Source organism: Hydra vulgaris, chromosome 04 (assembly GCF_038396675.1).
Source record: "Hydra vulgaris chromosome 04, alternate assembly HydraT2T_AEP".
Lineage (NCBI taxonomy): Eukaryota > Metazoa > Cnidaria > Hydrozoa > Anthoathecata > Hydridae > Hydra > Hydra vulgaris.
The window spans coordinates 4250001-4264422 of record NC_088923.1 but is presented as its reverse complement, the minus strand read 5'-3'; the positions used below and the strand labels follow the sequence as shown (position 1 = coordinate 4264422).

General features: G+C 28.7%; 1 protein-coding gene across 1 annotated transcript in view; it reads left to right on the top strand.

Moving 5' to 3' along the window:
* Positions 1–2803: 2803 nt before the first annotated feature.
* LOC100215023 (nitric oxide synthase, inducible) overlaps positions 2804–14422 on the top strand; it is a 31383-nt gene continuing 19764 nt past the window's right edge. The window contains exons 1-5 of the mRNA XM_065794846.1: positions 2804–2815; positions 5654–5790; positions 6059–6221; positions 12119–12210; positions 12675–12807. Of these exons, the coding sequence (XP_065650918.1) occupies positions 2804–2815; positions 5654–5790; positions 6059–6221; positions 12119–12210; positions 12675–12807 (537 nt within the window). The remainder of the gene's footprint in view (positions 2816–5653; positions 5791–6058; positions 6222–12118; positions 12211–12674; positions 12808–14422) is intronic.

The window sequence follows — 14422 nt, the reverse complement described above, 5'->3', positions numbered from 1 at the left end:
TGGTAAAACAAAACAAAATTAGGTAATTTTTTTTAACAAGTGCAAAATATTGTCATTTACATATCATAGACATGCAAACTGTTGATTCTATGTAATAATTGATGAAAGAAAGCAAGCAAATGTCTTTTAAGATTCAAGGGCCATGTTGGTGCATAAATTTAAATTCCACATCAACTTTGCACATCACCTTGCATATCACAATTTTTAAACTTGTAAATTAAACCAGGCATAATGTCATCACCGCAGTATTTCATCTTAGCTTCATTTTGACATTTTTTACATTTTTAAATTGTTCAGATTGTAATAATCTTGTTTCTACCAAACTTTTACTTGATATAAAAATAAAGTTTATACCTTTGATGTTGTTAGTGCAATATGTGAACATATCACGTGAGTTTAATATTCGATTTGTAGAAATTCCATGCAAACCAGCCTTAGCTACAAGCTGTTTAAGTGTTCCTCCTATACCATCACAAGGTTGCTTTCCATGACTGGTTGCAAAGAAAACCCATTTTGCATCTATTCCAAAGTCTAATTTATGCTGACATAGCTTAAAAATATTTTTGTAGTTTTTATATTGAGATAAACAGCCATCAGAAAAGTAGATCACGTTTACAATGCTGGGTATCTTTTGCTTCAGATTATTGATAATTGGTTTTTGTACCTCGTAAACCATTGGTACATCATGATTGTTATCATCTGATATAATGCTAAATGAAGTGGAATGCAACACTTGATTTTCTTTATAGCACACAACTACTGGATGAAGTGTGCACTGAAGATTATTCCAATGGAAATCTTGTACTTCATCCTGCACAACAAAACTATAGTTTTCTGCAAAATCTCCTAGAATTATTGCACTATTTGCTGGCAGTTCTTCTTTAAGATTTTTTTAATTGTTAGATTGGTATTTAGAAATATATGAATGCTCTGTTAGCTTGACTAGTTTTTCCATCATATTTACATAATCTGGTATGCTTAAAAGCTGTATAACTAAATCTGATCTATCAGTAGTAACCCATTGCTGAAATTCGATAGTATCTTCTTCCACAAGCTGCCCTATTAGTTTGAATAGCTTTTCTTCTAATTTAGATGAATTTTTTGGACATTGTGTAAATTGATATAACATACATTCTTTGTTTTGCATATCACAAACAATAAATTTATATAGTTCATGGTAATCAATTTTAATGGATAGGAGAATTAACTTCATGTTTTGATGGTAGATACAAACGCGCACAAAATGGGTTCCTGATGAGATTGGCAAAACACACCATTTAGGTCTTAAAACATAAAACTTGGAAAAACCTAACTTTACATGTGGACAATTTTAAATGAGACAAATAACTCTTTTAAGCTTGATAAAAGTAGTTGCTTTTGCATATAGTCTTTCCAACTAACACTTACAAAATCCTTTTGACCAGGCATCTGGCAATAGTTTTCACCATCTTCATAAAAATTTTTCACTAAAGTATTTATTTGATCAGGCAGCATTTTACCTCGCTTAGTTTGTGGAACTGCAAGAACTCCTTCCTTCTTTATTAAAGATCTAGATTTTATTATCAGATACTTTGAAACACCTAAATACTCACAAGCTGCTTCAATTGACCATTCCTGTGGCCACAAAGTCAATACTTGAATTTTGTTCCTAAATAAACAGCATTTTTTAAGTTTATCTTTTATCAAAACTAACACTTTTTCGAACTAAACAAATTTTTTTTTTAAATCAAGAATATATTTATTATCGAAAACTTCAACTTTTGTCAATAGAATTTTTAAAGAACTTGATAATTTTTCTTTGAAAACTGTTGTAATAGTTTTAATTTTTTTCTCCCAATACTCATACGATTCGCAAATGGCTTTCTGTGATGCTTGACTGGTGACACGCCAATTATACTGAGACAATCCGAAAGTTCTTGTCTGTTTTTATTTATATCAGCTTCTTGTTGAACATTAAATACGTTTTCTTTATTCATACTTTCATTTGTGTAATCATCAGCAATATCAATGTTATCAGTATAAATTTCAGTGGAAGCTTTTAATTTGACTAAGCAATTTGTACAAATTTTTTGACCAGGTTCAATATTGAACCTGTTGTTTAAAGCTATGGTTATTAACATGACTTCTATGAGAGATGCGTAATTAAAATATAACTTAATAAAATAAATTTATTAAGTTATATTATAAAATATAACTTAATAAAATAAAATGTGCCTAGTATTAATAAACATAAAGAACTTCAAATTATGACAATGTAGTATTTATAAAAAACTTTATGGCAAGCTTTACTAACCTTTGCACGGTCTTTTTTGAACTAACAGCGGATCACAACATTTATTCTGAAACACAGGCAACTTCTCAAGATAGAACTTTTGATGATGAAAACATGAGTCAATAATCAAAACAGGAGAAACACCAGACATCAGTGCAACTAAATGTTGCTCATCTGAAGCTAAATCTTGAAAAAAGTTTATTCCAATGTGGTTTGTAAATGTTAACTTGTTACAATTTGATTTTAAAATCAATTCAACTGAGCATTATGATGTTCCAGTCATTAAAAAAATATTTAACTTCAATATTTTATTTTTCTAAAACCAACATTAAATAAATAATAATTAAGGAACTTTCTCACAAGAGTATTATAATCAAAACTCAAATGTTAGAACCAGTTGCTCCATTTAATTAATCAAAGAAGAAACCAGAAATTCATTTTTATTTACAAAATAAGTGTAATCATAGCTATGATTACACTTATTTAGTTTAAAATAAAAATAAGTTTCTGATTTCTTGTTTAATTAATTAAATGGAGCAATTGGTTTTAACATTTGAGTATTAATAATAATTCTTATGTGAGAAATTATTTTTTTTTTCTAAGAAATTATTTTAGTTATAATCTCTATATGAATAATATAACCAAAACAATAGATAAAAATGCAAATATAAAGTCGCAAAAATAAAACAATAATAAAATAGATATGTGCATTAAAAAACTGTGAAATAATTTTTGCCTCTTACAGGTATTTATATATAAACTATTATTGTAAAGATTTAAAATATTGAGATCAATACTTTTTCTACAATTAATCTTAAACTAGACATGTTACTGAAAGTTTACTGAAAAATTATTGTTAAAAACCCGGTTTGCATTTCAAAGTTTTTAATCAAATATAAGATCTAATAACTTTAAGTAATGATTTTTGATTTCTTTCTTCAAAAGTTTCTATACAAATTAAATTTTGTAAATGCATGGTTAATGTAACTTTGTATACTTTAACATTTTAGTATGGCTATAGACGTTGCTAAGAGTGCAGAGAATAAAAAAATATAAAAAATCTCAAACTCAAAGACCCATAACTCTTAAAATAATAAAATTGGTTCCAAATTATTTTTGATTATTCCTAACGACACTGTTATCTGCATTTGTGGCAAAAATCAAGTATTTCTGAAATGGTGGAATTACCTGGAATTAAAAACATGGAATTAGCCTATATATATATATATATATATATATATATATATATATATATATATATATATATATATATATATATATATATATCCGACAAACAGGTTGATCCATTGTTTAATATTCGTATCACTCCAGCTTCTGTATCTAAAGTGATTTCCTGCTTGGACTCTTCTACAGCTTGTGGTCTGGATAACATACCTGTTATAGTCTTGCAAAAGTGTTCTCCGGAGCTATCGCCTATACTTTCAAAACTATTTAACAAGTACTTATCAGTGTCTTGTTTTTCAGCCAGCTGGAAAGCGGCATCTGTTTTCCCTATTTTCAAAAATTCTGGAGAGCAATCCTACTTGTCTAACTACGATGCCATTAGTCTTCTTCCTATCAAAAGCAAGGTTTTTGAGTCTTTAATTAACAAACACCTAATCTCTCATCTTGAGTCTAGTAACTTACTTTCTGATCATCAATATAGATTTTGATCAACAGTAATAATTGATAGGTTTTATCCTGCATTAAATAGAAGTGGAGAGGTTAAGGCTATTTCTCTTGACATCTCTAAACCTTTTGATAAAATTTGGGATGCTGGTCTTCTCCATAAGCATTCTTCTTACGGTATATCAGGTAACACCTTTAAGATTATTGAATCTTACCAATTATAGTATAAAAGTTGTCCTCAACAGACAGCACTCTTCTCCATATCCTGTAACTTCTGGGGTTCCTCAAGGTTCTATCTTTGGCCCTATACTCTTTTTAATTTACATTAATGATCTTCCAGATATTCTCACATCTAAGGTGGCTTTGTTTGCTGATGATACTACCATTTATTCTTGTCTTGATTAGAAGCCAACACTCTCTGATTGCTTGGAGGAGACATTTGAGCTTGAAAAGTATCTCTCTTCTGCTACAGCATGGGGCTCAGTGGCTGGTGAACTTTAATTCACTTTAAACACAACTTTTTTCAGCCAATTGTTATTGCAATAATTTAGATCTTCCTATATTTATGAACGGTGATGTACTTGATGAGTCATCTTCCCATCATCTTCTAGGATTAACTCTTACTTGATCTTTCTTGGAAACCATATATCAAATCCATTGCAAAATTAGCATCTGCTAAAGTTGCATGTCTTTATTGTGCTAGACACTTTGTCACTCCGAAATCTATTCTTTATCACTATAAATCTCAAATCCATTCTTTGTATGGAATACTGTTGCCATATCTGGGGCAGATCTTCCAATTGTGCCCTTTTTCTTTTAGACAAAGGGAAAAAAATGCATTGCAAACATAATTGGAATTGCTTTTGCAGCCAACCTCCAGCCATTATCACATCATTGTAATGTTGCTTCTCTTTCTCTTTTCTACAAATACTATAAGGGGCACTGCTCTAAAGAGCTAGCATCTCTTGTGCCATCTACTAAAATTCACCCTTGTCTTACTCGTCATTCAATTAAGTCTCATCCTTTTTCTGTGACTGTTCCTAAGTGCTCAAAAAACGCTTATTCGTCTAGTTTTTTTCCTCAAACATCAGTTCTTTGAAATTTGCTTCCTTCAGGTTGCTTTCCTATTTCATATAATTTGCAATCTTTTAAGTTATCTCTTAATCATTATCTTGCTCTATGATCTTCATCTTTTCTCTACCAGTAACTTCCAACTCTAATAGTGGTTGGTTGCAGCTTTGTTGGAAGCAAAGATGTTGAAAAAAAAAAGAAAAGATATATATATATATATATATATATATATTTATATATATATATATATATATATATATATGTGTCTATGTATGTATGTATGTATGTATGTATGTATGTATGTATGTATGTATGTATGTATGTATGTATGTATGTATGTATGTATGTATGTATGTATGTATGTATGTATGTATGTATGTATGAATTTATGAATGTATGTATGAATGTATGTATGAATTTATGTATTTATTAATGTATGTAAGTATGTATGAATGAATGTATGTATGTATGTATGTATGTATGTACGTATGTATGTATGTATGTATGTATGTATGTATGTATGTATGTATGTATGTATGTATGTATGTATGTATGTATGTATGTATGTATGTATGTATGTATGTATGTATGTATGTGTGTATGTATGTATGTATATATGTATGTATGCATGTATATATGTATTTATATAAATACATCAAATTCTTTTTTATGTTAATTTAGGTGACCAGTTGCAGTGAAAAACGATGTGTTGGATCCATAGTTTTACCTGATAAAGAAAAACATACCAAAATAGAGTCATCACAAATCAAAGTTGAGGCAATAAAGTTTTTTGAAGAATATTTTCAGCCACAACAATGGTCAGTCTTTACAACTCAATTTTTAAAAAATCTAACAATCTTGCATTATAAAATCTATGCATTGCATTCAATAGAAATTGAATATTTAATAATGATATGCTGTTTTGTTTTTAATTTCATTGAAAGTTATAAAAGTTTTTTATTTTTCATTTTCATACCCACTCCTTTGTTTATTTGTGCATGGCATATACGTTTTTGGTTATAGGTATTCTCTTAAGAGTTATATACTCAAGTTGTGTAATTTATTTTGTTTAATATTTTATTTCAGTTTGAATTCTTTGAAGCATAAAGAGAGGATCAAAGAGGTGTTAACAGAAATTGACTATTGCAATTCTTATGAATTGACAGAAAAGGAATTAATATTTGGAGCTCGCCTTGCTTGTAGAAATGCATCACGTTGTATTGGGAGGATTCACTGGAAAAATTTACATGTATGTTTTTTTTTTAAAGTTTAAGTTTTATTTTGTTTTTTAGAACTTTTTAATATTCAAAAGTTTACAAGATTTTATAAGATTCTTTTTTTCACTAATTCTTCAAATAACTTGACCTATTCTTTTGTTTTACTAATAAATAAAACAAACAAAAGATTTAAACAAAATATTATCTTTTTTTTTTTATTGTTATTTATAATTTTTGTAATTTATTTTGAAACTATTAAAGATTAAAAAAACTAATATTTTTTTCTAAACTGTAACCAACCAAAAATATTTAACAAAAGTCAAGCTTTCATTTTTTTTTCTTATCAATTAAGATACTCAATTTAATTTCAATTTTTTTTTATTAATAATAAAAACAAAAATGATGATGTCTCAATAAAAATACTCTTAAAAAAATCTTAAGCAGATTGCTACACTCTTGTAAAAGCCCTTTTAGGCAAAGACTTTAGAAGCAAGCTAAAAATTTCTATTAATCAGGCATAGATGTAAACATATTTGACATTATACTGTACCTATGATGATTTAGACTTTTTCTTTTGTATCCTGATGAGGGTACAGCTCTAAATCTCATTTTAAGATTGCATCAGTTGAATCTTACCTCTTCCTAGATTTGCTGAAATTTCTTTTTTTTTTTAAAACTAACTTACTCCTAACAAAGCAACCAGTATTAAGTTGGGAGTTACTAGAAAAGAAAGAATAGTGTTAAAGAGCAAAATAACATTTGGCAAGACCAGGGATGCATAGTCCTAAAAGGACTCCAGCTTTATCTCTATTTTTTCCTGGTCTCTGGTTTCTAAAAGCTCTGAAAATGTTGGTTGACTTATGATCTGGTATAAAAAAAACTCATGAAATTTAATGACGTTAAACATTGTTTTTAAGCCCAGAGTCCTGGACTGGAGACCAATAGTAGTCCATAAGTGTTTTTTATATTATTAGAGCTTCTGCATACCAAAATCTTGGAAGAAGTAATCTTTTTGTGACATTTAAATGCGGAGTCCTTTTTGGGACTACTCATCCCTGGACAGAAGAATTGATAAGTTGAAGGTTGTTTGAGTCAGGAAAACATGAAGATAAGAGAAAGTTCCTAAGGATTGAAATTTAGGAAACTAGATGAATAAAAGTTTTTTTAAAAGGACTTACTCATTGTGAGACTAATTTGAGTTCAGCTATTTCTTCTTCAGACCTCAGTATTAATGTTTATTATCCTTGGTTTACAGAGACTCAAGTAGTCACATGCTCCACTTGGGCATATACTTTTGCATTCATTCACCTGTTGGTCAAGAAATCAGGTTTGAATCCTCTGATCATTCTTTTTTGTGCTTATGTTTAGTACCTTTTTATTCAATCCCTTTTCTCTTTGTTCTTTATTGTTCTCCTTCTCAATACTAGACTTTTTTAGATGTAATTTCTGACCAAATAGATCAAGCTTTTTTTCTTGATCTCTCAGCCAATATTGTTATTATTGGTGGCTTTAATGCTCATCACACTAAGTGGCTTGACTCATTCACTTCATCATTCAATTAGAAAATCATCAACAGAAAAAACATATAGAACTATAATCACTAATACATATTGTTACTAAATGTATTTCCAAAGCCTAAACAAATGTAGTTTTAAAACTAACATTGTCTAAATAAATACTTCCATGCATGCTAGATTAGTTTGCTTAGATTAATTTAAAATTTTTTTTTAAATTTGATTCATTTATGTCATATTAAAGCAATAGACAAGTTTTTCTTCTGCAGCTGAGTATTTCGACTATTTCAATATGTTGATTAAAAAGTTAGTTTTATAAAATTTCAAACTTCATTATTTTTTTAATCTGAATTTATCATATTTGTAAATAATAAGCATAATTTATGTATTTGTAGTTTAAACTTTTGTCAAGTTGTGAATGGTGTGCAGTTTTAAAAATGGTAACTACTTCATTTAAAGTACCACCTAAAAAATCTATAGAGTTATTTAAATATTACTAAACAAAATGATTTTTAGTCTAATCTAAATAGCATATCGTAATGTAATATCACTCTTGCATAACAAGTCTTCCCATGAAATGCATGCGGTTCTTTTTTTGGTTTGCATTATCCATTTTTGTTGCTAAAAATATCAACCACTCTAAAGAAATAAAAATAAAAACAGTACACAATTTATTTGAATTGTTAATTTTTTATTTTTTACTATTTATTTAAATAGAATAAATATTGTTTAAATTTCCTATTTTGTTAGTTTTGCTTTCTTTATTTTTGAAACTTAGCTTTTTCTGCAAAGCATAATATAAAAAAACTTGCAAACGGCCATAACCAAGATGAAAAACCGCACGCATTTCCTGGAAAAGCTTGCATTACGAAAAATGCTTTACATTCAAGGCTTTATTGCAAGTCATGGAAAGGCTGATTCCATCAACAGCTGTAAAATATCAGAGTATTAACAGTGTCATGTTGCACATGAATAGTGTACATATTAATGCTTTTGGTGTAGATTGTCAAGGCCACATAAGGAACCCTATGTTACAACTTTGAGTTAAATAATGGACTGAGGCAACTGCATAGGTCATTGTTTGGGGTGCATGCAATATTTATTCGGAATGTATGCTATTAGAATAACTTGATCATGTATAGATCAAGTTACAGATCAAGTTGTCTAATAGTTTAAAACATAACTAAAGTGCCTTATAAAAAACTATTTTCAAAACTATAATTTCTAAACTATTCTTTTCCATCTATCTTTTATATATATTTATGGTCTTTAAAGTAACTTTGAAGTAACAGTTAAATTTTTTTTTATTATTTTTTTAAAATTATATTCATTCCCAACATTGCTGCAAGCAACCACTATTAAGTTGGGAGTTACTAGAAAAAAAAAAAAAGAATTGATTTATAGAGCAAGGAAATGGTTGACAGAAGACTCGAAAAGTTCTAGATTGTATAAGTCAGCAAAATATGATGAAGGGAGAGAGTTCCAAATGGTTGAAATGCCAGGAAAAAAACTAGACGAATGAAAGTTTTTAGAGCATGCATGGACAGATACAGTAAATGAATGAGACTTAACTGAATGACGAGTCAATGAGTCAAACGAGAATAAGTTTTAGTTGATGGAACTGGAAATGATAACTTCTTTGAGAAGCGACCATACTAGCAGATGTAGAAAAAAGAAAGAGATGCAACTTCATGACAATGGAAAAGAAGCAAAAGCTTAACAAATAGAGTGGATATAGTTATGTATTATATCAATAGCAAAAGAGCTACTTTAGATGTAAGGTTGTCAGGAAGATCATTAATGTAGATAAGAAACAAAACAGGACCAAGGGTAGAATCTTGAGGTACCTGAAGTTACTGGAAATGAAGAAAGAATGTTGGCCTTTGAGGATGACTTAGTGATTAGATAAAAACAATTTGATAATCTCAAAAATTTTTCCAGATACACCATATGAAACATATTTTGTCGAAAGCTTTAGATATGTCTAGAGTAATAGCCCTGGCATCTCCGCTTCCATATAATGTATGATAAAGTATTACAGTCACAGCAGTTATTTATCACATACTTACCTCTTGCAAAATTTACCAGATTTTCTTGGTCATTGTAAGAATAATTTGAATTTGGCTGTAACATCGCTAGATAGCAGTGTTGATGGCAAAAAATTTTCCAATTTGCAAATATTCAAATAGTAATATGCTTGGCCTGGGCATACACTTTTGCATCAGTTTCCCTATTTGCTATAAAACCATGTTCGAATCCTCTGCCATTTTATTTTGTGATTATGTTTAGCACCTCTTCTCTCAATCACCTTACTCTCTATTCTTTATTGTTCAACTTCTTTTTAAGACTAAACTCATTTCACTATCATTTGATTTATGTCTTGTCTCTGACCTAGCTTGTGTTTAGTTTCTCCTTGTTTCATAAAGACCTACTTCAGACAGACAGATCTTATTTTTTCTCCCAAGAATAAGGCAGAACCATTTACAAAGAACTTTTCCTCTAATTTGTTTTTTGAATCTAATGGCCACACTCGTTTTGTAGTTTCAGAGAAACAGATCAATCTATTTTTAGATATCTAAATATAAATATTCTGTTGCTTAAATTATTTCTCTCTTGAACTCTTCTGGTGCTTGTGTTCCTTACAACAAGGACCATAAGCAGCAGAATTGCTGTTGCTGTCAAAAGTGTTCTCGAGAACTCTCTTCAAAACTTTTTTTTTTAAATATTTTTCAGTTAACTACATGTTTCTGTTGTTTTTCAAGTTTTTTAGTGACAAATAAGGTTCTAAAAAACTAAAAAAGTTCTTGTAATTTCTTTCTATGAACAGCATTAATTAAAAGAACTTTTGATCTCACATTTGTCTCTTCAGTGATAAGCATATTATTGGTTCTACATTTTTTTTTTAAATTTCAAAATATTGTTATATACCGGATAAATATCTGCATTTCTCTCTTTGCTTACCAGTTTTAAACCCATAATACTGATTTCAGTAAAACCATAATTTAATAAAAAAGTCCCTCTTCTGGAGAAATTTTTTTTTGCTTTTGTTAATAATATTGATTTTGTTTAATAGAATTATGTCACCCTCTCTTTAATTCTGCCATTTTTGATGTGTTTGAGATTTTCCAGATATAACCAGGAATTGACTATTTTTAAGTTTACACTTTGAGTACTGAATATTTTTTCTTTTTTTGTTTGTGTGCAGTTATCAATGTTAATAATTTTTTTTTAAATTTTTGTTTCATTTGTAACATTCTTAACAGGCATTTTAATTAACATTACCAATTTTAAAAATATTTTTAGTCATCATTGTTAATTTTTGATTTTTGAATAAAAAAAAAAAGAGTAGAATTTATGCTTTTTAATTTTGTTCAAGGAGTTTTTAATATTTATTTAATATAGCAATGTCTTTTAAAAAATATAAGTTTTATAATTTTATAGTTCATTTTATATTTACACAATTTGAAATTCAAGATTTCTAAAAAATTTGGACGAATCAGCATAATTTGTTTATTTTTACTCTCTTCATTTTACTTTTCTCTATTATTCTTATATGGATACTAATGTAGAATTGGTAGCAACTCTTCTAATGTATGTTGCCTACTAAACTACAAGGAATATAGTGAGTATTGAACTTTGAACTTCTTGCTTATGAAGCAAATACCATTACATCACAAAGACATCTCAACACCACAATCTTCAATACTGCAACATTACCTTATATTAAATACCAACATATTGAAATTATTGAGATGCTTATTTAAATCAATTATAAAAACACATTCAAAAAGATATTTTCAAATACTATTTAAAAATTTTAAATTAACAGATTTTTAAATTTGACTTTGCAATAACTAAAAGCCAAAGTATTTCTAAATTAATTTTTCTTTTTTTAAAATTTTTAAATATCCAACTTTAGTAAGTATTGCTATTATTAAATTTTCTTAAAAAAATATTTTTAAGTACATTTTTGTATTCCCTTATTTGTAAATTCAGGGCTAATCCACAAATTCCACAAATTCACAAAAAGATAATCAAAAAATCTTTTTGAGGCTTGCAGTGGGGTACAGTAAGGTAGAGTGAGGTTCAGTGGGTAGGGGTAAAGTTAATGTACTCATTGTATAAAATTGTGTGAAACTACCATACTAAAATTTTTTATTTCGATATAATAAAGTTTGTTTAAAACGTAATGAAGTTTAAATAACACGAAACACACCTACACACAAACACAAAACACACCCACACACAAACACAAAGCACCCCCCCACAAAATAACAAAACACTCCCACACACAAACAACAGTTACAAACACAACAGTGCACACAAGCATTTACTAATAAACACAAAAATGTTACTTTTTTTACAATAATTCAATGGAATACAGAATGTAATTTTTTATTTGTTTAAACATGCAGTTGTTTGACTGTCGCCATGTAACTACAGCACAAGAAATGTTTGAGTGTTGTTTACAGCATCTTCGCTTTGCAACGAATAACGGGAACATAAGGTAATCTAGATATTTTTAATATTTATTTAAAAACTTTTTAAAATAAAGAACTGATTTATTATACTTACAAAAAAATAATGTCATTTATTTGGGGGGTTCTTGAAATAACATTTCAAAATAAAGTCTGCTCCCACCCCCTGAATACATTTTCTCCATAAGAAAATGATGATGGATTTCAGAAATTAGCTTTTAAAGAATATTTTCAGAGGTTGCTGATCATTAAAAATTTAATTTTTATATTGTTTTAAAGTTGCTACAATTTGATATATTGAAAATACAATTTGTTTATTTGAAAATTACCCTAATATAAGTGAACCGTATGCCTATACAAAAGATAATGTGTTGTGAAAACATTCATCATCATATAAACTAAGTGTGACCATTTATCATTATCTTTAATCATGATCATCTATAAAAACATTAGATACAATATCAGTTAGTTAAATAAATTGTGTTTCTCTAAGGTCTGCAATAACAATTTTTCCAAATCAATGTAATGGAGAATTTCGTATCTGGAATCCACAGCTAGTAAGATATGCAGGATATAAGCAAAATGATGAAGTTATTGGAGATCCATCAAGTATAGAAATTACTGAAGTAAGATTCTTTTTTAAGAAAATATTAAATAAGAAAAGATAGTTAAAATATAATATATCACAACATGATATATGGGTCACTGAACTATGGAATTGGCCATATATGTATATTATATACATTTGGCCAATTCCATAGTTCAGTAGCGCATCATGTGGAGAGATTTTTTTTAATAAAAATTATTCTATATTTTAAAGATAATTTTTTATTACTCTAAATCAACCTTGAATTAATATTTATAATATAAGTTAAACACAATTGTACTAACATAACACTGACACATAGCAAAAATTTAAACATGAGTTCATTGACACAACGCGGAAAAAAGTGTTTTTTTATCAGCATACTTTTAAATGGAGTTTTCGCTGAAATTTTAATTCTTGCTAGACTAATTAAATTTTTTTGTGAAACTGAATCCAAGTTCATTATTTTGTTGTCTTGTGTTGTTTTCTGACATGAATTACAGATATTTGTAAATCTTGTAATGCTAATGCAAAATCTGCTGCTGATCAAATCTTGCATTGACTAGATTTAACTCTCAGGGCTGCAATTCGCTTAACAGTAGCTCCTATTCCATCAACCACTCCTTTCCCATGCATTGCTGCAAAGAAATGCCAGAAGAATTTTTTATGAAAATATTTTTCAAGCACAACCATTGCAGCCATAATGCTTTTGTTTTTGAACTGAGAAGTGGCATTATCGATGAACATGTGTACTTCTTTGACTTGATCAGGAATAAAGTGAAGGATTTTGTCAATGTATGGTATAACGGAAGATTTTGTATGATCAGTTGAATCAGAAACTATGGCAAATGTTTTTAACTCAATGTTCCAGACTGTAAGTCATGATAGAAACTTGATTTTGACCAAAATGAGTCGCTTGCTGTTCATTTTGATAAAAACACCTAGCATTTTCAGTCTCGTCATTTTGGATTACTGCAATTTCAGAATTAAAACTCATTGAAACTTCCTTCAGTTTTCTAAAAATTGTTGGTTGGTTTTTCTTTACAAATGCATGTAACGAACTTATCACTCATCGCTGATATGTGTTGGATGAGTTCTGTTACAGTTGACTTTTTTGAAATTTTTTCCATGTTTGCATATGTTTTAGTTTCAGACTTTCTCGACTTGTCCCAGGATACTTCGAAACCAAATGTATTTATAGTTTGCAAGTGTTTATCAAACTGTTTCATACCTTTGCATGCAACGCATTTGTCATTGGCGCAACCGTATGTGTACAGTTCACAAACAAAGTTATTTATCAATTCAGATCCAACTTTGATTGAGGATGCTTGAATTGATTTTGTTAATGCATCAAAGGCAAATCACAGATTTTCATGCAAACTACAAACACAAACATTATGTGGAAATTTTGTAACTGATTTCACATTGCGTGAACGAAGGTCGCAAAATTGCTATGTCCATTTTTTATGTGCTGATGCTTTTCCTTGAATAACTTGAAAGCTTCTTTTAGCGTATAATATATATGACATATCTGTATATTATTTCCTTTTCCCTCAGATAACTGAATTCGAGTGACATCTTTTTTGTTTGGTGATATTTGGGAAACTTCATCTTCATTATAAAAGTTTACAACTGCTAAAACATTGCTTTCAGAA